Genomic DNA, 26,889 nt, shown 5'->3' on the forward strand with positions numbered 1-26,889 from the left:
ATGAAAGCTTAACCCAGATGACATTTGTATCTGTGGTATTGTGGCGTGTTACAACATGTTTATTATTCACCATTCTGATTTTATGCACTTGTGTGAGCAATGGATTACCTTGGCAAATATGTTAACCCCCCTAACTGTGATTTGAAAAATAAAAAACATTTTTGGGGAAAATTTGAAAGAAATACTCTGTACTGTTTGTACAGAATAATTTTGTGAACCTGTATGACTTAAACACATTCAAAATGGTTGCATTTCTTGATTTCTTTTTTTGTTTAGTACACAAAGAGAGTAAAACGGCAGGCGCTAAACACTGAGTCTACCATAAGGTTTCGGCCTCATCCGGGAAGCAATATTTTATTCTCTGGGCTGTGAAAAACAAAATATTGTACTCAAGTGTTTACTTTATTCTTGTTATAGATGCTAATCTTTAATCTCGACTTTGTTTTCCTCCTCTGTGCAATCTTTTCCTGACCTCTGGACTTTCGTTACTTTTAAACTTCAAACATGCTGGGGAATGAGCAACTTGTTGCCGGCTGTTCAGTATATTGATATGTGTTCTGCAATCATTTCCAGGACTCAGGGATTGCTAGTCAAGCGTTTGGAGAGGGGAGGCAAAGCAGAGCAGGAGCATCTCTTCCAGGAAAATGACTGTATTGTCAGAATAAATCAAGGGGACATCCGCCACCTGCGATTTGAACAGTAAGCACTCGCTTGACTTTCACTGCTGTTATCCTACCTCCTCCTTTGGTGCATTACTCTCTTCTTTTTTTACATAAAAGTGTTTATAGTGGCTTTTTTTTTAAATTAAGTAAGCTGTACCGACACTGTGTCTCATTTCAAACAACCTTTCCACTTAGATTTGCTAATTTGGGTGTAGAAATGCGTTCACAATTCTATTATCATGTAGTGCAGAGAGAGAGAGGGAGAGGGGGAGAGAGAGAGAGAGAGAGAGAGAGAGAGAGAGAGAGAGAGAGAGAGACAGCTGATTTAGAGTATTCCTTCCTATTAACCTTCTTGCTGTGAGGCGTCAGTGTTTACCGCTGCACCACCGTGCTGCCCAGCATAAAGTACAGTGTCTGTGAAAAGTGTTTCACCCAAACTGCAGGGACACCCCCACAGCTGCACAAAAACCTCCCAAAAAAATAAACCCAAAACAAAAAAGACTGACTTGCTGCCCTTCCTGTTTTAGGTTTCAGTGACCTGCAGACCAGAAACTGTAGACTCTCTTCTCAGTTCACTTCTACATGCTGCTCTTCATTTCCAAAAGTGGAATAAATATATTAGCCTGGAAGTTTTATCCTCATTTATATAAATCTAGTCTAGTCTAGTTTCACCCCCATTTATCTAGATGTAGTCGTGCAGGTATGCTTTAGCCCAAATGGTCACGCGATACTGCATACTTGCATATTAAGACACACACATACAGTCCAATGACACTGAGCTAGAAAGTCTTATCTACTCTCATGTGCCTCCATGTGTATGTGCCAGGCAGAAAAACAGATTGCTTCTCCTCCAGGCTGCAGACTGGAGGTGGTCCGCTTGGCTCTTGCCGTTATCATCCTCTTCCCTACAGAGAGAAATAGCTTGGATTCCACTGGACTAAGAGCCACCCTGCTGAATGACGGACAGAAACCAAGACAGATCGAGTTTTGGAACCCATCTGCATTAAATCAGAATTGGCTTTTTGTTTCTTCGGCAGCTCCACCAATTTAAAAATAGTTTGCATGCCATGATAAGAAAAAAGTAGTCCACCATCTTGTAAAACTATCACGGCTACATTACCAAATAATTCTATTAATGTGTGCAAAGTCACACAATTTGAGGCTCTTTTTTTTTTTCTTCCTTTTTTTTTAACCTTTTGTTTCCCAAACAATGCTGTCATTGGTAAACATCCAAGTTTCCTTCCGAGCCTTTTCTACTGTGAAAGGAGCTTAGAAACCAAATCCACGAGAGATTGATGTTTTGTAGCTTTCCGCACTTACCCATATTTTCCAAACACACAACCGGGATCCGATTGCATATGAAGTTTGTAATTCATGAAAATGAGATGAAGTAGGCCCCCCACCTCGTCTGATTGTGATCGCATAAAGTGGCAATTTAAAGTGATAGTGTAATATCCTCGAATTGTTTGGCATGGGTAAATATTTTGTGGCGCTTATTCTCACAATATAATTATGCATTGATGGGGTAATTTATTATTCAATCAGGCCCGCGTTGAGGCTGATTACTGAAATGATGGTACTGTATATGTGTATGTGCCGTCATTCTCACACAAACACATACACACTCAGTCATCAACCCCGACTGTAACGGTTTGAGTGATATTTGTAAATTACCATAAGAATGAAAATGAGAGACGGCACATCCCCCAGAAGTGGTACGGTACAGCGTGCATGCTTTGCCTTTGTGACTCTGCTCAAATCAAGTGGTGTCTGCTGTGGAAGAAGCAGCTTAGCAGTGTCATTTGGATAGAACAGGAGCACAGTATTACTGGCATGGTAATAGGGGTCTGGCAGCAGGGGGTGTGATTGTTGGAATCCAGACATCCACCCTTTCTATTCATTCTGCATTGTGGCTCGCTCTGGGCCAGCCTATCTATATGCTAAGTTTCACCGGCAAACCAGACTAAATAATTTTTGTGTCTTCAAATGATGTCGAGCTCTTGTCTTGGCTGGCGTCTCTGTTTGGACTGTGGAATCAACTCATCCCTATTCATCTCTGACCACACACAGACTATGATTCTGTGGAGTCTTCGATACTCCACGTACAATATGTTTCACCAGCATGTTATAGGAAAAAAAAACAATAAATTGTGTTTCATCTTTGGCTCACCACTCCCCATGCTTATCTTTCCCCTGTCCTGATGCTGGTAATTATAGATAATGCAATTTATGTCTACTCGTGCCATGTGTAGCCCTGCAATTACCATGCTAACCTAAACTCCCCCTATCTCTTTTCAACATACAGTGCTTCTTAGCCTTCCTTATCCTTTGTTATCTGTCAAGCTATGATATTACATATTGCACTTGTATCTCTTATCGTGTCAAAGCTAATTCATTTCTGTCTATGTGAACTTCCCTCTCTCATACTTTCTCAACTGTACAAACTCCAGAGCCCAGAACATTTTCAAGCAGGCGATGTGCTCTCCTGTCATCCTCTTTCACGTGGTCCCTGCCACCATGAAGAGGCAGTATGAGCTGCTGTCGGCCCACAGGGATCTCAGTCCGCCTCAGTCCAACAGGGTACGCTTTAGCCAAGACTCTCAGCTGCCAGGACACAGGTCTAGTCTGGTGGGAATGCTAGCGAGCAGGCCTGGACCACATCAAGGCCTAGACCCCAAGTGAGTTCAATATTTTCTTCCGTTGATGAGATTTTTTTTTTTTTTTTTTTTTTGCAGTGACAGTATCTTTCACGTTACAACAGAGCTTTTGATTAGAGCGCAAAGAAATTAAACCTTGATTCTCATCCCCCTCTTGCAGGCACCAGGGCCCACTTGCAGGAAGCACCCCAGAGCCAAGACGACGGAATGCCACATCCCCCCAAACCTTGATCTCTAGCACCTCATCAGCCTCCTCCCCTTCACTGCAGCGCAGGATTAGCACAAAGCCATCCACCAGTTTCTACACAAAAAACAAGGGCCGCCGATTCAACATCCAGCTGAAGAAAGGTAACAAGCAACAGTTCGATGAATCCATCTTTATAACGTTCACAGTCAGAAGTGTCTCAGTCTGTCCCCTCATTCAGAAGCTGCCGTGATTTTTCCTTTTCGGTTTAGGATTGAATTTAAAGAGCTCTGTTTGCCTACTCAATTGTGTAATTTTATTTTTAAGTTAATAATAGACAAAGGGATGTCAGAATATCCAAGGATTTTTTTTTTTTTTTTTTTTTTTTTTTTTACCAACAAAGTCAAAACAAATATTCAACCTCCAAAACAGAGGTGATGTATTGAAACTACAGTACATCAACATCGCCTTGTGGGTGGCATTTGGAATGAACCAGTGCTGAGGTGACTTTACAGTTGTGCAGAATAAATGCATCATGTTCTGGCGAAATTTGGTCACCAAGAGCTCTAATGTGTCTGCTGAAAGTCTCAAATCGGAAATTCCTGTAACGTGCCGTATTGTGAGTTCTTGTCACTTCTTTATAATGTGATGAAGTTCATCTCTTCATTCTGCACAAAGCCTCCCATTTTGGTGAAACCGAAGCAAGGACTTGGTGAGGTTCCAGCTACAGCCAGTTACCGGGAGTTTCATTTATTTTCACTCGCTACATTGCATCCTGGTCTCATTTAACATAAGTCTCATACCATGTTCTCGTATAAATAAAGCTGAACTACTTCTGACTGTGCTGAACCGATAACCTCTCTGAGCACTAAAAATGTGAAAGAGGTTAGGGAAGGGGTGCATAGACTTCTTCCTTTGGAGGGCCAAAAGTGAAACATTCTAGTGGGGTGTTGTTTAAAATGCTAGGTCGTACTAGGATCAATATATTATAGGCCCATCTTTCAAGTGTAGGTTCTTTGGGGGAAAAAAAAGTACTGTAACATAAGAAATGCTTTCATAACTTTAGCACTTCCAGTTCAGAACCAGCCTGATTTCCTGTTCCTCCCATTCCAAAGCGGTGCAGCAGAAGAAAAAAAAACAAAACACCCCAAATACAGAGATTCACAGCACCTCAGTGGTCTTCACTGTCGTAACTGACAGCATGGATCCCTTGTTGTTTGTTATACCTCTATTTTGCAGCAGAATAACTGATTTCCTTACATTTAAAAAGTACTTTGAACCCTAACACTAATATATGAACTAGGATCTTTAAAAAAAAAAAAAAAAGTGGCATAGACCTCCTGAGGTGAAAAGGGGTTTTAAAAGCTTAAGTCTTATTATTATCACATCTGCTGGGCCAATTTTGGCCAAAGAGCACCATTTTGGGCAGCCCCTGTGTACAAAAATGTGCCCCCTGACAGTGGCTGTCTTTAGTGTTTATGTCCTTTTAGACAGGCAGCATCAATTTCATTACTGGCTTGTAATTGTTGAGATTCGGCCTAAGGGGCTCCAAGTTCTGAGTAGTAAATGAAGATCATGTCAACTCACTAGCATGCTTGAATCAAATACTGCAGTCCAAAGGATATATGCTATCATATCAAGTTGTTCTAATGTGCCTCATCTTCTCCTCATGTTTGCTCTTTGATTGGCTTATTGGAGCCAGGATTCCAACTAATCCAGGAAGGGATACAATTACTTTCATCCCTGTCTTCTATTACCCAAAATAAAGACATCAGCGGTTGATTACGGCGGGCCCGTTAGAGATGCATTCTTTTAATTGCTGTATTGGAGATCATTAACGATGGGATCTTACAATAGGCGGGAGTTTGATTTTGCTCATTTGGCTGTGCGTAGGCCAGGGGAGAGGGAACGGGGACAGTGTGGGTTGGGGGTCACTCCTGAGAGCAGACAGTAGCATATATGAGCCAGGATAGGGAGGTCACACAGATCGTCAAACATTTCAGAACATTTACGGTCGAATATGTTGAAGGATTAGTAAAGGAATTTACTCTGCAATCTCTCTATATAGGTCCAGTCGTGTATTTGGTGCAGGAATGAGGGCAAAGTTTAATATTCTGAAAAGGTGAGATGAAACACAAAAGTGATGGGAGGTCCAGTTGTTTTTAGTGAGCCGGTGCTTTTAGCCCAGCCATCAGAAAGGGACCATTGTTTAGCGTAATCGAGGCACAAGGGATTGAAATTGAATATTTTTAGTTAAAGTATTCTTGGTTTGTTTTATTCTCATAATTCATGTAGTGTCAGCCTGCCACCAGCCCTCATGCTTTGGCCTGCATTTTGATAGACTTTTGTTTCAAAGGTAAACAGAGGGTTGAGCAGCCTGTCCCTCCCGATCAATTTGGCATGGCGCATTTTTGGACTCCCTTCATCGTGGCAGAGGTTCCACTCTCGCACTTTGAAGCAAGTGTGAAATGAGAAAACATGGGGTTAAACAGGTGTGGCTCCTCCTCCCGACACACCTCCACCAACTCAGACTGCCTCCCACACTTGACATCGCTCAAACCAGTCAGAGTACCTCATGTCATACTTTTTAAAGTCCAGGTTGCTTCAAGACTTGGCATGCTTCTATTTCAGCAGTGCATCATCTGGTGAAACGGACCTCCTTGTGCACCAGATGAACACGCGCGAGCATGTCTTATGTTTATATCCTGCAGCAGGCATCCACTGAAGACATCAGAGGTGAACCTGGCCTGGGAGGAGGTTGTAGCCAGTGTTCCCAATTTGTCGGGCATTCCTTGAACTGTATTGCATATGCTCCTCTGATTGATGGGTTCTTTAAATAGCACTTCACACATAATGCCACTGACCAAAAACCAGCCTCCTCTTGGTCCCCGGTGGAAACATTTCCTGGTCATCCAAATTAGCAGTGTGCCGTGTTTACGCCAGACCACGCCTCATTAACATATTTAAGCACCTGTCGGCCCAGGTGGAGCGTGAGTTCATGTTCCAGTTAAAGAGCAAGGGTGCTGAGGGTGTTAACCCAATATGTGCAGGCATGAAACAAGCAATGAAGCGTCACGCCAGCCAGCACCAGCTTGTGCTTAAATAGGGCCCAAGAACTACAAGCAGAGAGGGTTGCCAGATTGCCGTTGTATTTCTAAGTGGCATTCATGAAGACCAACTCCACTGCTATATTCAGCTTCCAGAATAAATGGCGGCAGCTATTTCTGTCTGCCTCATTATCATGCTGCATTGATAGAGAGATCCTCGCGCGCCGTTATCCTCAACTCAGTTTAACTTTTTGACTTTACAAGCAACTTCTTTATCACCTTTCTGCAAGTTTGTTTTTTTGCTCAGAAGCTTTAAGAAAGCTGCCTTCCGCATGTCTCCCTCCGTGTTTCTTGTTCATCAACACAATCACCGTCAGTGAAACGACTGACAGTTCGACAGACTGCTACAGAGACATGCTGGGAAAAGTAGGTCATGATGAACCATCAGAGGTGCTGACAGCTCTGTGAAATGAGCAGCTACTTTGGCATGAATACTAATCGCTGTTGTTACCATCAGAGAAGCCTCCACTGAAACCACAAAGTGTAACTTTCTCACTTGACAGCTAGATATGCCGATGGCTAGATTCATGATGGAGACTCGCTATCTAAACACTGCTTTTTTAATGACTCATCAGCTCGTGCACCTTTTGAGTGATACTGAATTTTTAAGTACTCTGTCAAGAGCTAACCCGACAAACATAGCCCCCGTATGAATACAGCTGACATTTAAAACCGTTTCTTGCTTTTTTTTCTGACAAATTGAGGGCTGGTCAGCAGAAACGTTCAGGCCTGATATCCTCTTATTGATTTATTGCTTATTATATTTTACAATTTTCCTCTAGACCAGCAATTAATATTCTTTTTGTACTCTAAAGGTCAAACTTAAACCCGAAGAGAAAAACACGCATAACTTTTAACTGAAGTTTTTTTTTTGTCAGATTTAGATGCTGGATTGAGCTTTCACTCCCTGCAATCATGACGGGAAAGGAAAACTTGGGGAAAGAAATATGTTCTATGTATTGTATGAACTGTAAACTATTTAGATTCATCTGAATGAGGCATGATTACTCATGACCTGCTCTTCAGCCCCCTCTAAAAAAATCTGAAGGGTCTTCCTTCTGGTCAAAAACATCTGGCATATTTTACATGTGCAAGGTTATGATTTCTGCAAATGCAGAAATGGTTCACTTCATTTAACAAAGCTATTGAATAGCTTTTTTTTTTTTTTTTTTTGCAATTCATAATCATTCACTTCACTGGGCTTATTCTGGTCCCTAACTGGTCTTTAATTTGACCAAGTCTAGCAAGCATCGGCCATGTGCACTTACCATAAACACTCAATTTTGGTTCATTGAACAGAAACTATATTTAGAGTACGGGACATGTTTCATTTTAGCCTTCCAAAATATGTGAGTTGGACACACCCTGATGGCAAAAAGATTAAAAAAAAAAAAAAGTTCTGTTGGAAGTAAGTTTTTTTTTTTTTTTATTAACTGCAGGAGGTTTGGAATATGGTTGAAAACCATAATTTGATCCTTGCGCAGTGGTTACTCAGTGGTATGTGATGAAAAGGATCTTTCTAAAATGGATGCGAGTCTGCTTTTATAATCAAAGTGAGACCATTTTAGGTTTTTATAACTTTTAGTTGTAAAAAAGATATTTCTTCTACAATGCAGCTGTATGGTAACCAAAAAAAGCCAACATATCGTCATCGTTGTTATAAAGTACAATGTACTGATGTGACTTGAAATGGATGAACACATAAACATCACTTCCTCATCTTCTGAATCAAGGCTGTAAATCCCTCATCTCATACTTATATTTCCATGGTTGCAGAGTGGACGGAACTGGCTGTCTGTGATTTGTACTCTGCAGGTTCAAGCATCCCTGTTGGCAGGGTTACCTAATGAAGTGTCCTTGAGTGCCCTTCTGAAGTTGATGTTGCAAAAGAAACTTTTTTTTTTTTTTTTTTTTGGAGAACTGAGGAAAGCATAACCCAAATCAGCCTCAGTCACTTTAGTGTTGTATCTCGAAGGATTTACGTGTATTCTTTTATAGGTCCAGAAGGTCTTGGGTTCAGCATCACCTCCAGAGATGTTCCTGTTGGCGGCAGTGCTCCCATTTATCTCAAAAACATCCTCCCTCGAGGGGCCGCCATCCAAGATGGCCGACTTAAAGCTGGGGACCGGCTTCTGGAGGTGGGACACCATGATTAACATATCCAGCTATAATATAATGTTCAGTATGCTTCGAACAGTGCGGAGACTAATTACTGTTTTGCTGATACGACTCTTTCCCAAAGTTTACTCTCCTAATACTCTCAATGAGTGAAATTCCCTCCGGCTGAGATCATTTAGCTCGAGCTTTAAATTGTGAAGGAGAAATGGTCCAAGGGAATTCATATTTTGATAATTCTGAAGTCAGTCTGACTTGAAAATCAGCTAACCCTCAATTTTGGGTGGAATAACCCAATTGGACTTAATTCCAGTCTGGCTCAGAGAGCAGTCTGCTTAAAGGGTATGAAGAGTCCATAGACTCTCCCTCACTCAAATAGGAAGGCTTCTCTATTTGAATTTTGCCCTGAGTATGTGTGTGTATAACTGTGTTTACATTTCCCAGTGTTTATGCCCTTGTTTGTGTCTGTGGTGCAGGTCAACGGCGTGGACCTGAATGGTAAGACTCAGGAAGAGGTGGTGGCTCTGCTCCGAGCTACACCTATGGGTGGGACTGTGAACCTGTTGGTGAGTCGCCAAGAGGACTCCATGCTGCCCCGAGAAGTGGTTAGTACTGAGCATGTACCACTGATCCAGGACAAGATCACATGATGCACTGATTTCAATCAAGGAATATGGAAAGGTCACTAAACACATAACATGAGGTGCAGGTGGAGGAGGCATTTGTCACTTTTAACTTCTCCTTTGATGTAGGAACTCCTTCAGTTTTCCGATTATTATCTCTGTATCATTATTTTTTTTGATAGCATTCCTGAGCGTCTTTGTGATATAAATGTCCACAGAGTGCATTTGAATTTAGTAAGTACATCTGCCACCTCTTTCGGTTTCACCTGAAAGTTGCAACATCTGCAGGTTGACAATTCATATTTTATCTATGGAGCTGAATACAATACTAAATTTAGAACTGCCAGCACCACCACACCCTCCCGAACACACACACGCACACACACGCAAACACACACAGAGTCATACATACACCCTAAATACAGGGTGACTTTGGCTGTCACACAACAGATGGTGAGGCTACTGCCCTCATCCAGTCTGTGCTTAGCAACTCTGACAGCAGGCTCGGGCATCACAGTACCTTGGCAGACGAGAGGCCCTTGATGCCAACCTCACTTCTACCCACAATTCTCAGCCTGGCACCCGTGCTGTTAACTCCTGCCATAGCTGTTCAACCTGTAGAGTAACAGCCTTATGAGACACATTTTACTGTGCTAATGTGCTGCTTTCCAGTTTTACATTTTAATTGGCCTACAGCTTTATTTTTATTTACAATTTCAGGGAATTAAAAATCTGATCTTATTTGATCCTTTTCCACAAGGCCTAGATTTAAATGTAGTCAAGCAAGTACGAAACTGATTTCAAAAGAGCTGCACTGATCAATTGTCGTACCGAAATAAGACTTGTGACCTTCGTCTCGTGACCTCAAAATGATCTTTACCAGGAAAGCTCAAATTCTAACGATGGGGTGCAACAAACGGATGTTGGTCTCTCCTCAGCAGCTTTACGGCAGCTCAACAATGCCATTATCGGGAGTGCTGACTAAAAACAAATCACACTGTGCGTCCCTTACCGGCCAACTCATGAGTGGAGCCGGGGATGACGGAATTACCCCTAAAAAAAAAAAAACCTAACGAAAAAAAATAAAACCAGATCAAAACATTTAATAACTGTTATTTTTCTCCCCCACCAATGTCTACATCACATTTTTTTAAGACAGCCAGTTCATATTAATTCACTTTCCTCAGCCGATGAGCCTTTGTTTTGTCTGTCACATTGTTTTCATAAATCTTAACAATCTCTAAATGCCCATAAAATCAGTTAAGTGGACCAACGTTCAGCTTGTTACAGTTACTGGATCCCAAAAAAGAAAAAAAAAATGTTCAAAAGCATGGTTTGCACCCCCCCCCCCCCTGTTTCACACACTAGATGGTCAAATGTGGTGTGTGCTATTTGGGATGGTCATCCTTTATCAATGAATTCCCTCGATGACAACGTGATGATGTTTTCAACCGTAGCGTGAGCGACGTACCAGAGAACTGCAGGCTCATGTTTAACAGCAGCAACAAACTATCTCTGTGTCGCTATCTGTTTAGAGGTTTTATTGTGTGCTGGGGGTACTGGCCACACCCAGAGGGATTCATTTATCCTCCCGGTGTGTTTGCTTTACATCTTTAATTACTATGGTTTTTTTTGGGGGGGGGGGGCGGGGGGGGCTGTATTTTGACATCCTTTTCAGAAGAAGAAGCAGTCGCTCTTAATAGCTTTCAAAAATGTCTCAATGAGCAGGTTGAGTGGCAAAACAGTGTATTATTACTTCAATATTTTCTTTTTTCTTCCTTATGGATAACACAGATATACGTTCTACTGGAAACGTGGTGCAGCTTTAACCTTAACCATCTCATCTCTCTTAAGCCTGCCTTCATGTATGTCACCTTTTATAAGTATACAGCATTTTATAATAGTAGGGCCTTGCTCTTTGTTATTTGTATCTTTAGAATCTAGTCCCTGACCTCCAGTTTATATGACACATTTTTAAAGGTAGCTTTCAAGATATTTGTGAGTACTTATTAACTGACATAATGTTATCCTGCATGTTAAAATATAGTGTGAACCATTGATGGGATTTCAGGTACTTAAAGGTGGAATTTGTAAACAGCCACTACTCGTTTAGGTAATATAGGGGGCAGTATTGTAGCTCCCAGCCAACAGCTGTCTCCGATGTGGAAAAGCCACACCAATATTTACGCTGGTCTTGCTCCTTGATTGTTTTTTTTTTTTTTTTTTGCATCATTTAGCTTCTTGGTTTCTTTTAGGGAGGCTTGGATTCCAAAGGCTGTTTTCCATGTTCATCATCCATTGTGTTGACACCAGCAACATACACGAGCTATCTATCTAAGTACAGAGTAGCTTGTAGCCCTGTAGATGTCTTCATCCTGCCAGCTGCGGCGTACCAGAGGCTAAAGTATCTGCATGTAGTGGTGGAAGCTGTATCACAGTCCAAGAACAAATGGGGCGTGCCGGCGTGTTAAGCAGGTTGTGTCTCTGCAATGCCATACATGGGCAACTTTGGCATGTCACCAAAGCTCTTACTTCTGGGCACTGCAAATCTCTGTTGATAGGGAAAGGTTGTTTTTTTTTTAATGGAATTTTCTTCTAGCTGGGCAGCGCAGTGGTCAGGACTGTCACCTCACAGCAAGAAGGTTCTGGGTTCGAGTCCTGGCTCCATCACAGGATCTTTCTGTGTGAGTCTCCATGTTCTCCCTGTTCCTGTGTGGGTTCTCTCTGGTACTCCAGCTTCCTCCCACAGTCCAAAGACATCAAGAGAGGACGAGGCTGATTGATACTCTAAATTGACTGTAGGTGTGACTGTGAGTGTGAATGGTTGTCTGTCTCTATGTGTTGGTCCTGTGATGGACTGGTGACCTGTCCAGGGTGAACCCTGTCCCCTCTTGATGTCTTTGGACTGTTGGAGGAAGCTGGAGTACCAGAGAGAACCCACACAGGAACAGGGAGAACATGGAGACTCCACACAGAAAGATCCTGTGCTGGAGCCGGGACTTGAACCCGGAACCTTCTTGCTGTGAGGCCACAGTGCTGACCACTGCACCACCGTGCTGCCCCAATAATAAATTAGCACTCAATCATGCTAATTTACCTCTGGATTTAAGGAGTAATTCCTACGGCACTGTGTGGTGGCAAACGAAAGATAAACACTTACGAAATAAAAAACATAATTGAAGATGGTTGTGAATGATAATGAAGACCAAATCTCTTGTCTCACACTTTTAGCATTATTATGCCCAGAAGAAATTAACTTCAAGGTTGGTCAGGAAAGCAACACCACAAAAAAAAAAAAAAAAAAATATCACAAGCAATTGCAAAAAATTCCCAAATTGGCACATTTGATTGCATTGGAGCATTCATACGCTGGGGTTTTTGCAAGTGTGCCCAATAAATGTTTATTTGTTGCAGTAATTCATCTGTCGGTGTACAGCACTGATTGTGATTCGAGCTGCGAGCCATGTGCCCTTGATCTGTATTGCCCAGCTTTGTGGAGATTGTGTCTCTACCACTTTTTTGCCTGAGTCAGTTGTCATGCTTCACAGTGCAACAAGCAATAGCAACAGACATGTCCGTCTGCATCCTGTTAACAGTTGTGAAAGTCAGACACATCAACAAAAAAAAAAAGGCATAAGCAGAGCAATAACATCAGTATCAACTATTTTATTTCAAATGGGAGAGATACAGTGCAGCTTGCCATGTCTCTGCGAATGCCAAATCCATCCATCCATCGTCATCTTCCGCTTGTTCCTACACATTAAGGGTCGCGGGGGGGCTGGAGCCTATCCCAGCGTCAACGGGCGAGAGGCGGGGTTCACCCTGGACAGGTCGCCAGTCCATCGCAGGGCCAACATACAGAGACGAACAACCATTCACACTAACAGCCACACCTACAGTCAATTTAGAGTATCAATCAGCCTCGTCCCCTCTTGATGTCTTTGGACTGTGGGAGGAAGCTGGAGTACCAGAGAGAACCCACACAGGAACAGGGAGAACATGGAGACTCACACAGAAAGATCCTGTGATGGAGCCGGGACTTGAACCTGGAACCTTCTTGCTGTGAGGCCACAGTGCTGACCACTGCACCACCGTGCAGCCCGAATGCCAAATCATTTTAATTCATTTTAAACTCGGTGCTACTATAGTATGAGTGACTGAGCGTACAACATGTTGACAACACATACAATATATAGGCCCTCGGTAGGGTAAACTCACAGTTTGGGCTTGGTTATTCACTTGTGTTCAAGTGCCATAACAAGGTTGTTCATCCTTGCTCCTACATCATTCCGTGACCTACATGAACAGGCGTGTTTTATATCTCCATTAAGACTGTTGGGAACTGTGAACTTCTGTTCTAACACTGTGGACCACATAAGAGCAATTAAACAGTACATCAGTACATTAAAATCCCTGTTTTATGATCATATCACACTTGTCACTGATCCATTACTTGCTATATCTGCCAAGCAATGATAATCTTAATTGCCCAATTAATTCCGGCCTCTGATGGATGTGACAGCAGAATTTATGGCTTGTGAAAATGCTGGGGATGTGGTAGACAAAAGCATGACAGTAGCACTGACATTTATAGCAGGCTAATGGCCCGTTTCATAAGTGCCAACTCTGGTGGTCTGGTTTAAAATCTCTCTTTATAGGTTTTGACCCCTGGACTGTAATGGAGGCATATTGTTTTAATAATTAACAACGAACCATCTTGGTATCTTGAAAATTCTAGTTTGCATTACATATAAAAGCAATTACAGTTCCAAAACAAGAAGAGACTTACGAAGCTGCATCGATCATCTTGCTGCAGAGATCCATTTACCAAGTCGGTAGAGGGAGAAATGAATTGATGCAAGGCAAATTTAACACTGTACCCTGTACCTGGAGGCTAATCATAATAATATCTGGTGAGCTACAGATAAGTTTTAGGTTTCATTCACACCTCAATGCGGTTTTCAACATTGTCGTCCTTACTGACTTGGAAAATTCTTGGAAAAAAAACACATTCAGTCATTAAAACTGATATCTATGGTTGTTAGAGGGGTTTGTAATTTTCTATTTAGCGTTCCTTTATGTCTTGCCACAATGGAAACAGACCATCGTGTGCCCCGGAAGAAATCCAAATTAGCGTGCCCCTCCATTTTCCCTTTAATTTAAAGTATCATGAACAAAGACTATATGGTAATTATGGAGTGAAATGCATCATCCGAAAAGAGAATATTTCAGATGGGGTTGTCCGCCCCAGCAAATAGCAGAAACATGTAAATTAAACGACAAGAGACAACAAGAATACAAGCGGGTTCTGGTACGGGGACCCAGGATGAGGATAAAAGGTGTGACGTAATGTACACAAGACTTTTCAGAGCAGTTCTGCATCGCGTGCGGAGGTCCAAGTGAACATCCACAGTTACACATTACCGCCTTGTGCTTGCTTGTGATGCGTGCAGCACAACGAGATTGTTCAGACACGTTGACATACATGGGGATACAGAATGATTTAGTTCAGTTTGACACCACTGATAGGATTTATTTCTAAAAATGATAACACAAAAAAAAAACTTAAATCATTTTCCCTTGTTTTCGGAGGTCTAGTAACGTGAACAAAAGGGTCTCTGACGCACTCTGCTCTCAGTAATATCAGGATCACTTGACAGGATGTAAATGAGTATCTCAGGAACCCATTGAGGGAATATCTACGTTTCACCTCTTTAAAGGCCAAGTCCTCAAGAAAAAAAGGGCATTTGTCTTATGTTTGTGTCAATATTCCAATTCAACCGCTAGATTGTTGTCAGCAACATAGCACGTGTTCACATTGATGGCTAGAGCGCAAGCTGACGCCAATTCCTTCCCCACGTTTGCAAATCAATACTTCCACTGACACAAGAGTACCAATTTCAAATACCATTATTTAAACCAGTGGTACCCAAACTACGGCTCGCGGGCCGGATACAGAACAATACCAGAGATGCATTTTGATTTTTTTTCCATATGTGTGTTTGATAATAAAATTGATAACTAGCTACGAATTCCATCGTCGACTATTGTCGCCAGACGCGTTTTTCCAACAGAGTGAGGCATCTCACTTGATTATAATCTCTGCCGAGAGTCGCGCATGCGCAGTAGCGTCTCTGTCTCTGAGCGGTAACATACAGGAACGCGGCGTCAACATCAGGTACGCGCACCAAAACTTCTAAAGTTTCGTGGCATTTTAGCCTGGATACGAATAAAAAGACTACTTGGAAAGGTTTCAAAGCAGACCGTGCGTGTCATGGCGGTGATGCAGGAACATTTAAAGAAGCCCGTCGGGCAGTTCAACGAAACGGAGTCTGACTCGCCTCGGTGAGATTCAAGCAACATTCAAGCCAATACGGTTTTTATGACACTCATTGTACATTTTATCAGCGTGTTTTCGCTATAAAAGAGAGCTCTAGCGTTATGCCAGACTGTGCCTGACAAACGTATTTTAAATTAATGAATGGTCAATAAAAGATGTATTTTTCATTGTACCCATCTTTCTTGTTTATTATCATTTGCCACATAATTAAATCAACTTCATGCTAAATTTAAGAAAAAATTAATAATTATCCGATTAGTTGACGAATCGTTTCGATAGTCGGTGACTAGTGGACTATTAAAATAGACGTTAGTTGCAGCCCTCGTGTTCACACCAAACGCAACGCGAATTTTCATGTCACTTTATTCGTGCGAATTTGATCGCTGGATCAACTATTTCATACACGCATAGAGCGTGACATTCTATTCCACCCTTCTGCAGTCCGTGCCCCTATCTGGCAACCCCCAGAAAAAAAAACCCCTAGACCCGAACCCAGAGAGGGTTATTTGGTTGTGAGGCTTTCTGGAAAACAATACATTTTGACGTTTAGGCAACCCCATGATCGCCACGCTTTTTCTGTTACAAACTGACCCCGGCCCCCCATCAGAGAAGGGGAAAGTTATGTGGCCCTCACAGAAAAAAAGTTTGGGGACCCCTGATTCAAACAGACATCACAACAACCAAAACAAACTTTTTTAGTGCAATGACAGGAATTAAACTGTTGTAATAAGTTGCATTTCAGGATTCACTTGAGATGTTGTTTGTGTCCGGGATCGGCTTCTCTGTGTGCTTGGCCTGCTGCTTGTGGTTTGACGGGTTTTCATTTAGTTTATAATGGTTTCAGTAGTCGAGCTCCTGTTTAAGTAAAGTGGTATGTTCTCTAACTATGTAGTCAGGTATTTTAACAGTAATTATGAAAATGCAATTTATGAAACTAAAAGTGACGGAAACTACAGGCAGAATAAAAAAAAAGGAAAATGTTTTGTTATCTCTCAGCACCACCGTCAAGTAACCTCAACCTTTTAACTCTGATTAGTTGCTGTAAAGCTCGAACATCTTTATTCAGACTGATAAGAGTTCTACCTGTCTCAACAGTAATAAAGCACAGTGAAGGCATCTCTGCATTTATACGTTCTTATCTCAGAGCCCGTCTGCCTGCGGGCTGCCCAAGAAACTGTTTTGATTCATGACAGGGTCAACATGGAAGAATAGAGCTACTTTCCTGTCTGTGAGTTTTGGCGGGCAACCCCTCTTTTCATCCTCCACATCATGTCTTCCTGTTCTAGAGAGTGTATGAGGGGCATTTGTTGACACAATATAAAAAGTGGGTGAATTTTTTTAATTCCTGTTGGGAGGGTGTGGGTGATGGCTGAAGAACTTGGTTCTCTGTATGTTGTAAATGTTATGTTGATGGGATGGTTTTGATGGTCAAAAAGGTACAGGGCCATTTCCCTTGTGCTGTAACTTCTAAGACTTTTATTTTATTTTTTTTAAAGAAATCAACTTCAAACAAAGTTATATTTTTGATACATTTGAATTCCCCCCCAAAGACACACACAGACACCCGATTAATACAAGTCTTTGTGGCACTTCATGTTCCATATTACCTATATTACCTATTACCTAGGTAACGCAGGAGAAGCAGAACGCAGAAAACAGATATGGACGTGAACAACTGCAGAGTTGGGTCCGTGGTGACCGACTGAGTTTCTGGTTTGGTCATTGACGCTGCGGAGATGGGAATCAGCATTTGGGGCTCTACTCCTGAATTGCAACGGCGCCTGCGACGGTATTTATGGGTTTTCGATGAGGGCCTGGTCGAGGCTGGACCCCTGTTTTTAACACACGATGTAGAACCTGAAACGTGTCCCCGTTCTGCTTCTGACACGTTTTGGCGTGGTGCTCGTCATTCAGCACAGCTCCGCTTATTGTCACCCTCCATCTGGGTGACCAAACGTTAGTTTAGTTTACTGCTCGGCAACATGTTGAGCTGATGGGAGTTTCAGAGCGACTTCTGCTGATGACAGGGGAATTGCTTGGAATTAAAAGGGAATTACTTGCATAGAATTGCTTGTAATGTCCTTTTGCGTCACTGAAATGATGATGTCGCGTGTAGCGCATTTTTGCTAACAAAATGCTGGTGACAGAATTGTTCAAACAATTTATATCACAACAGGTTACTGAGTCACAGATTTCCCCTTCTTCAGCAAACGACAAGAATATTTTACAACGTTAGAATAAAAAAGTTTCGATCGGCAAATTGCTCTCCCATTACAAATGTCTAAAAATAACTGATCCGCACTTTGTAAATTTGTTTTGACAATACAGCTGCAACTCAGGTGAAGTCAAATTGCAGGAATCGCTCTAAAAGCCTTTGCCAAGAGCTATGGGTTGGCAACCTGCAATCAGGGAGAGCACCTATAATTTTGCAAAGCTCTTCAGAGCAGTTTGGAAGCAGATGCATGACTTTCTCTTCCACTTCCAAAATGCCGTGTGGCCGAGCGTGGTGATCGGGCTCCAGTGTGTTACCATGACTACTCAATCTCCTAATAGCATTCCTCTTGTTGGGACGATTCTAATGTAAACCCGGAGACTTTTCTTGAGGATATGATTTTTCTCTCACACCCTGACATTCAGCAGAAAACACTCTCATTGCATCTTCATCCTCTTCACACGTTCACTTTTTTCCTGTTTACCTCAGAAGCCTTCCATTTCAAAATTGCTGATGAGTTTTTCCCGCGCTATTAATTTGGCTCCTATGGAGGGGATTCTGATCAAAGAGCAGAGTTCAGAATCCTGCTTTCGAGTAATTAATCCTAATCCTGCCACACAGGGTTGAAGACAATGCCAACATGCTTAAAGATTTCCAGGCGTTTCTCGTCAATGCCACCTGTTTTCGTTTAGCACTTTTCAGCAGCTGTTCCCATAATTATGTTTGCTGTCAGTGCAGAGAACGGAAGGGTGCTCTGCAGCATTGTGTTATGCCAATAAACAAGGTAGTTAAAGGCCACTTATGGTGACACAGTTACTTCCCCAAAGGGGATTCTGTGTCTGTCTCCAGAACACATAATAAGTTGAAGTGTGTGTGTGCAGTTGGACATAGCCAATCCTTTTTATCCACCATTAGTTTGAAATGAGAGGCATCTGCTTCATGATGTGTGACTATACTTTGGATTTACTGACACGCCTTTGCAACTGCCAGCTGCCAGCTAAACTAAAAGTCACCTTTTGGTTTTTTTTAATGTTCTCACTGATTGGATGTAATCATTTCTTGAAAGGCCTACAGAAACATCTAATGTTAAATGACCCTGTTATGCGTCTGTTTTTGTTCTCTCTGTGGGACTAAAGATCTGGCCTCGGATGCCCTCATCGTCAGATAATGACCCAAATTAGCTTTCTTGTTAAAAAAAATTGAACACACAGAGAGAAAGCTTCATCCCAGTGAGAACCGTTTTAAGGTTGTCACACTGTGACAGAACTGCCAAATTGCGATGGACATATAACTCACCTTTTACACTTAAAATCACCACTGCCAGCTGTGTACGTCATACATTTCAAACCGGCACTCTACCTGAGGAGGGCTGGATTTATTTGTTAGGCTAAGAGGTATTTGATGTTTACCCCCTTTTGTAAGAAAATGTTGCAAGGAGAAGTAATGCCAAAAGAAATTTGTGTTACAGTACTTATCACACATGCACCTCTTTTGCAATTACACCCATGGCTGATTTCTTTTAGCTTTTTTTTTTTTTTAATTCATTTCCAGTGACCTTTGTGTTGCCAAATGGGGCCAAGTGTGGAAAGAAGTTTCCAGCGGTGTTAATTGTTTTAGGCAGTGATGTGCAGAGAACTCAGACTATTGTGTGAACAGAAGTAATTGTCATTCATTTGCACTCTCTATTACACTCCCTCTTTTCTCTCCTGTTACTTGTGCTTTCTCTGCTCTGCTTCCATGGCGCGTGCACACGCACGCACGCACCAGCATTCCCTCCTTGTTAGCATGTGATGTGTTAAGCAAGGAAGGAACAAAGAGGCCTATTAAGCAGGTGGAGCTCCTTTGCCAGACTGATGAGCAAAGTTTTAACCCTCTTCTTGTTACCTGATGGTGCCTCCTTTCAATGCATCACTTCTCTTCTTGCAGGACAATAGGCCATAATAAACGAGTCTCTCTCAATCAAAGTATTATTTTGAAAGTTTAATCAATGGACTATTTTCTGCAAGGTGGTGCTTGAGAGAGCAAAAGGATCTCGACATGCACCTCTCTGATGACGCCAGGTCGCTAGATGAGTCCAAATCATACAGCTATTTAAGTGTGTACATTTTGACATAGTCTGGTAAGGTTCAATACTTGGTTAGAGTAAGGAAAAGATCATTGTTTGGGCTAAAATGAGTATTGTTTTGATAAAAAAACAAACAGGAAACATAACTCACCACTGGTGACATGAAATCAATGTCCTACTCCATCTGCAGCTGCGCGCTATTTTATTTCCCATCAGGAAAGTATCAAAATTGCTGCTTTCACTCAGAAGCCTCAGTCATGGCTCTCTTGCACCGCAGTCACCTTTTCTATTCATCCAATCCACTTCCGGTCTGTCTCACCCTGTGTTGACGCTTTGTGCCACCAGATGGCTTTAGGGAGTATTCACCTCTTGTATTTCCGATCTACACCACACGCACGTACATTATGTGCTTTGGCATACTGCTTGGGACTGGACGTATAGTACTAATATTAATATCAGCTGTTCCTTTAGAAAGTTGCATGGTGTGACATTTTGGAATAATATTCTTTGTCATTTAGCATCTTTGCATGTTTCCAATCCGTCATCTCTCACCGCTGTAAGCAGGGCTGCGCGATATATGCGGTGTACGGTGGAAACGATATAAATTTGCCCACCACACAGATTTGCGCTTTACCGTAATATCGCCTGACGTCATCATCGTACCTGTGTGAAAATGGCTGCCAGTGCAGAGACCGTGGAGTGGGAGGCGCTGGTTAAAAACAATAAACCCAAAACAAGAACGGCGCCACGTCCGTGATTTGGACGTGGTTTGGATTCAAAGCATCGGATGTAGAACAGACAACAATATATTGCAAGATGTGCCGAGTGACTGTGACGGCGAAGGGAGGTAGCGGGAGGTAGGTTTTTAGAGAAACCGAAATGCCAAATCTGTGTCGCGAGCTCCGTGACAAAGTTAGGACCTGTGTCAGCTGAAGTACCTTCAACAACTACAACCATGGAGCCTGAAGTCAGCCTCACAATTCACTACGTTCATGATGAGTGGAAACTGGACAGGTTTTGGACTACAGGAAAAAAAATTGTTGCTAACCAAAGTTCAGTGTTTGCAGTTTGATTTAAAAAAAAAATGGATGTGTTACTATTTTTTTCTTTTTTACTGAAACGATGCTAAGTGTGGGCGGCACGGTGGTGCAGTGGTCAGCACTGTGGCCTCACATTAAGAAGGTTCCGGGTTCCAGTCCCGGCTCGGGCACGGGATCTTTCTGTGTGGAGTCTCCATGTTCTCCCTGTTCCTGTGTGGGTTCTCTCTGGTACTCCAGCTTCCTCCCACAGTCCAAAGACATCAAGAGGGGACGAGGCTGATTGATTCTCTAAATTAGTATGAATGTGGTTGTTTGTCTCTGTATGTCGGACTGGCGACCTCTCGCCCGTTGATGCTGGGATAGGCTCCAGCCCCCCCCCCCCGACCCTTAATGTGTAGGAACAAGCGGAAGATGACGATGGATGGATGGATGCTAAGTGTACTGTAGGTTTTACTCAATGACACCTTTGCGCTAAGGAACAAAAAGCTGTTCTGTGTACTAAGTTAAGTGTTAAGTGTACTGTACTTAAGTAGTCGTATTTAGAATATCAATTTTATATTTGTCTTCTTACAGATTTGCTTGGTAATTTTTGCACTATTTTGGATTACCAAACACTGCTTTTACCATTTTGCCTTATAGAGAAATTCCCTTACATGAAGTACCGTTTGCAATATCGCTTATTTTTGTACTTCTCTTATGTTGTTTGTTTGCACCGGAGTTTAATTGTTTGAGTTCTGCATTCTGCACAATAAATGCTTTAAAAACGACATTTTCTTAGCGTTTTCTTATCTTTTTTACGCTTAAATTTATATCGTGATATATACCGTTACTGTGATAGGATTCGATTTATACCGTGATATGAATTTTGGGTCACATCGCCCAGCCCTAGCTGTAACTTAAATGTGTGGGATGCAGAATCTCTGGACTACAGACTCCATCTTTTCTTTTCACAAAGACACCACAACCATAGCCAATTATAATTTCTACACAAATGAACAAAAAGAATTCCTCATCACCATGAGGATTAAAATGTTGTTTTTTTTTTAAAGGGGGCAGCTCAAGGCCAAATCTAGTGTGCTGTTGACTTCTTCAAATCTTGATACGCCCCATGTGCTTGATTTTATATATATATTTTTAGATGTGATCCAAGGAAGGTCATCAATATAAAAAAAAGGAAATAGTCACTCCTCCAAGAGTGGAGGCTTCAAGAGTATTTGGAAGGCGGCGCTGTTTTTTGAGCTGGAAATCAGAACACAGTTGTTACCTGAAAAAGGCGTCCAACACCAAAGTGTGTTGGCAATAGAATGGGTTCTCTTTTCATGGTCTTTGCGACTCGGTGGTGGAAAGGTCCATCATTAGTAAGGGCGACTTTCTCTTGAGAAAATCCTCTTAACTGCTTTAGAAAAAGAAGTTTTGGACCCGTGTGTAACCTAAGATTTCCAGACTATACCCAAGAAGAGTCTGATTTAACATACGGGCTGATCCCAACATGTAACAGACACCAATTTGGTACTGAAGCTGATCGGAGAGACTGTTGAGCAGATTTATTGGCGTTTCATGAAGCTGATTGAGCAGCCTTTTCAGTTCCATTTATTCAGCCTTTTTGTCAGAACTTCTCTGGCTTGTATTCCAGGTGCTGACTGTAGACCAGGCTGAGCTTGGAACAATGAGCTGACTTGTATTTTTCCCCTGATGTGAGGTAGTTAAATCCTGCCCTGTCCAAGCTGAATCGATGCAACGAGGCCTGTCAAGCAGCCTGACAAACTCATTCTTGGCCAGCGGCGCTTGTTCCTGTCTGATGAAAATGTTACACTGCTCTCTCATTCTCTGCCTCTGCTAGCTATTCCCGGAACGCGGCTCTGAGTGGGTGGTTATTCTGTCATCATTTTGGAAGAGAGTGTGCTCAGGCACTCACACGCACATACGCAAACACACTCAGACAGGACAAGGTCCATCCACAGTAATTTTTTTTCGTCCATCGTATTCCAACTATTGGACTAAAAGCTTCCCAAGGGGCATTATTTATAAATTATATTTTACTAAAACATCTTCATTAAAGCTAAAGACTGACCCTGCTAATGACACTCGAGGCTATTTCAGCGTGGAAATTGCATGTTTGTGGGGTGTTGTTACGGGCTTGCGTCAGGAACCAGATGATCTCTCAGCTGAATTGAGGTTACTGTAATATAACAACTCTCAAAGCTTGGATAAATGTTTTACCAACTCCAATAAGAAAGGCAAGTTGAACACTTGTGATGCGTTATATTTATCTAAGTGCTAGTTTTTAAATTATTTTGTAATATTTTTTTTTTCAGGCCCGTATTTGCATCTTTCATCTGTCTGTGGGCAAGTCAGTAAGGTTCATTTCCTGGCAAGGGCTGTAAAAATGCAGCATGATTAAATGGATTCCAGTCCTTTGAATTTGCCGGGGATCCAACAAAGCCCAGTTAGAAAGTTGTACAGACAGGTGTACTGCCATTTTGAAAGCAAGAGGAGAAAACCTAAAAGAAAGGGAGAGCTGTCAGGAGAATAGAGGCTCAGTCAGGGAGTGTAGAAAAGAGCCTTCACCTGAATGCACCGCTGCATCCTAATAACTCCTCAGCCTCTGGAAGAAAAAAACCCCAAAACCTCATGCTCTATCTTTTCTCTTTCCTATGCTTAACTCTTTATCTGAGCAGCTGTGAAGGGCACGCAGCTGGCTGTCATCCATCTCGTGTGTGTGTGTGTGTGTGTGTGTGTGTGTGTGTGTGTGTGTGCGTGTGTACGTGTGTGCGCATCTATTGATAGGTTCCTATTTAAAGCCAACTGGCCATCATTTTCTTGGCTTCATCTGTCTGCCAGGATTGTTCCTATGGATTTGGCTACCATGGCAATAATTACACAGTACAGTATAAACAAGCCAATCACAGCACTGCGACACTGCTCTCAATCTTCCAAGCTAGCCACAGGTTCTTACTGGTAACAATCATGTCCAGGCAAAGTGAATGGGAAACATCCAATCCAAACACAACTGGAACTGAGAATAGTTTTACCTGAAGTTGGTGAGGTCTGCTGCATACTGCTCCTGTCTAGCTTGGGTATCCACTCAAGTGTACTGTAGTTGCCTGCAGTATTGAAGCTAACATAACACAAGTTTTTATGCATAGTTTGAAACATAAGGTCACTGCCCAGTTGCCAGTTTGTGATAAGACTATGAAATGTCCCTTATTCCTGGTTTTATTTCTCTGGATTGTCAAACTTTTTTTTTAAAAGTAATACTGAAATTATCATCTGATATTGAGGGTTTTTGGCTTCAGAACATTCACTCAGCTTCAGGGTCTTGGTTTCTGTTGAATAAAATCAGTTAAGCACTGATTCATTAAACTGAAATCGTTTCAAATCTTTACCAGGTTTATTTGCAATGAACATAAGAGAAAGTGTTGGCTCATTGATGCCCGCGGCGTGTTCTCTACACCGGTAGCTTTCTGTCACATCCCCTCTCCGGTTCTGTTTGGCAAAAAAGTAAGGAGTTCTCAATTGCCATGTCTTTTCGTCATTTCTACAGATGCTTTTGTAAGACACCAGTGAAAATTGTCAGAAAAGAGACAGGGAAGGTTGAACATTTTCAAACTGACTGACATTTCGACATTTAATTTTACTCCCTCACACTTCTTTGGCAGCTGAAGTAAATCATTTATTTGCATACTGTGTATATTGATCTGCAGGATCAACACTACAACATAACACTTTTGCATGGACAAGGAGTTTCAGGTTCTTTATAATTCACAGCTTATCCTTTGAAACTCCCCCCCCCCCCCCCCCCCAAAGGATATGACTGTTTTTTCAAGTGTAAAATTTCCTGGTATTTTGAAAAGTTCTTTGTGGTTCAAGCTGCTGATACACTGTGCCCATGATGGTGGAAAAGTACTTGCAGTCAGTATGGCCGATTGGTGATCACAGCCCTGAGATATGTGACATGCATGCCATCCATTCACTTTCTTCTCCTGCTCTTCTCCTTTTAACTCTCCATTTTCTTGTCATCTGCCTCCTTTTCGTTTTGCTCCACTACTCTCTTTTATCTTTGCGTATCCTCTGTCTGTTTTTCCATCACAGTGGAAGTTAAAATCTGCCCGAAGCCATTGAAATACGTCTTTTCAACAAAGCTCAGAAGTGCATTTTTATTTGACTGTCCTAAAACACTCGTGACAGGCCAGTCTCGATATGATCCCTGTTCCATTTCTGTCTGTTTCCTAAATATCCACAGCAGCAAGGGGAAGATGACATGGTGTTAACCCCCGATGGTACACGGGAGTTCATGACCTTTGAGATACCGCTGAATGACTCCGGTTCTGCAGGCTTGGGGGTCAGCGTCAAGGGTAATAGGTCTAAGGAGAACCTCGCCGACTTGGGCATCTTTGTCAAATCCATCATCAATGGAGGCGCTGCCAGCAAGGCAAGTAACTACTTCCCCTCTCACCATCCAACCACTACCTTGATTGATTTGATTGTTTTTGGAATTCTAGGAACCACAGGGTGATGTGAAGTTGGTACCTTTGAGCTGGTAGTTGGCGGTTCAGTCATTGTAATCCATTCAATTTGTCTCCTTTCATTTCCCGTGGCGCAGGTGCACAATCACATGCGCATGATGTTCAGGTTCAAAACTGATGACAGTGACAATACCAGTAAGGATGAGATGATCTAACTTTCCGCTGATGGTGTTCTCTGCAGGACGGGCGTCTACGTGTTAATGACCAACTCATCGCAGTCAACGGGGAGTCGTTGCTTGGGAATACCAACCAAGAAGCCATGGAAACACTGCGCAAATCAATGTCGGTTGAGGGCAACAAGCGAGGAATGATCCAGCTCATCGTGGCCCGACGGGTGGCCAAAAATAATGAGGTACATAACCCCTGGGGACAAGTCACAATGGAACGATGGGACGAATTGTCAACTTCATGTGGACAAAATTAAATCATATGGTTACCTAAATAAGTACACATGAACTCAAACTATGCTCATATTGAAAGCTAAAGAAATGGAAACAAAAATATGGACGGATGGCTTAATGTCCACTGCATTTAATGATAACTGACACTTAGTTTTTAGTTTTTTGTAGTTTTTTTTTCCCCCTTCAGTGACATTTGCTTAAATCTACCTCACCGTAGCTTTTACGGGCTTTGAGATAGCGAGAGGAGGACTTTTATGAGGTGACCACAAAACCATGCAAATCTTCAAACAGTCCTATTTCCTGTGTGAGATAGGCGATACCGTCTCACATTTCCCTCCATCCTCTTTATGATTCTCTTTGCCCATGGTGGGCCTTGATACGATATCTGAGAAGCACTTCACTGAGTTATGATTGACAGCCTTGCAGAATAACGCTGTAGGATAGGCAGATAAAGAAATATGTATTGCAGCCAGATGGATATTTGTCACGAGAGAACAGTCACGGATATTGAAAAGAAGATTTCAACTCCATTCCAGGCCCATTGTGATACAAAACAAATCATAGCTAAACGTTTTTTTGTTTTTTTTTTAAGAAGACATATATTTTTATAAGCTGGAGTAAAAAAAAAAAAAAAAAAAAAGATTAATGCAAACATTATTTACCGGAAATGCTACAAACACAGTGTGACTCTTATTTCAGGATTGTGCATTCATGTGCATCCACATACAAATTCACACACATTTAGCCACCCTGCAGTCAGAGGTTGTAGATCAGGTTTGATTAGTGTTGCTGTGACTCTAATTGGAGCCTGTATCCTGTGGCTGTGTGTCAGTTTGGAGAACCACGCTGAGCCCTCCTCTCTGCCCTTCACCCGCGTTGCTAGCTCTCATCCTCCTCGCACCTCACTCTCTCTTTCTCCTTATCACCCGTCAATTTTTGACAGCTTTCATAGTTGTT

General features: G+C 42.1%; 1 protein-coding gene across 7 annotated transcripts in view; it reads left to right on the forward strand.

Moving 5' to 3' along the window:
* Positions 1-26,889, forward strand: part of LOC147241878 (partitioning defective 3 homolog) — a 390,131-nt gene that overhangs the window by 211,862 nt on the left and 151,380 nt on the right. For 5 of the 7 annotated variants that reach the window (XM_086192266.1, XM_086192265.1, XM_086192260.1 and 2 more), the window contains 7 exons: positions 574-699; positions 3,113-3,340; positions 3,480-3,667; positions 8,609-8,748; positions 9,202-9,330; positions 25,249-25,437; positions 25,713-25,883. In XM_086192266.1, coding sequence (XP_086048392.1) covers positions 574-699; positions 3,113-3,340; positions 3,480-3,667; positions 8,609-8,748; positions 9,202-9,330; positions 25,249-25,437; positions 25,713-25,883 — 1,171 coding nt within the window. The remainder of the gene's footprint in view (positions 1-573; positions 700-3,112; positions 3,341-3,479; positions 3,668-8,608; positions 8,749-9,201; positions 9,331-25,248; positions 25,438-25,712; positions 25,884-26,889) is intronic. The other 2 variants (XM_086192261.1, XM_086192267.1) reach the window with 1 other exon arrangement.

The sequence above is a fragment of the Aulostomus chinensis genome, chromosome 21, assembly GCF_037954235.1.
Source record: "Aulostomus chinensis isolate RoL2024-O1b breed Wild chromosome 21, RoL_Achi_v1.0, whole genome shotgun sequence".
Classification (NCBI taxonomy): domain Eukaryota; kingdom Metazoa; phylum Chordata; class Actinopteri; order Syngnathiformes; family Aulostomidae; genus Aulostomus; species Aulostomus chinensis.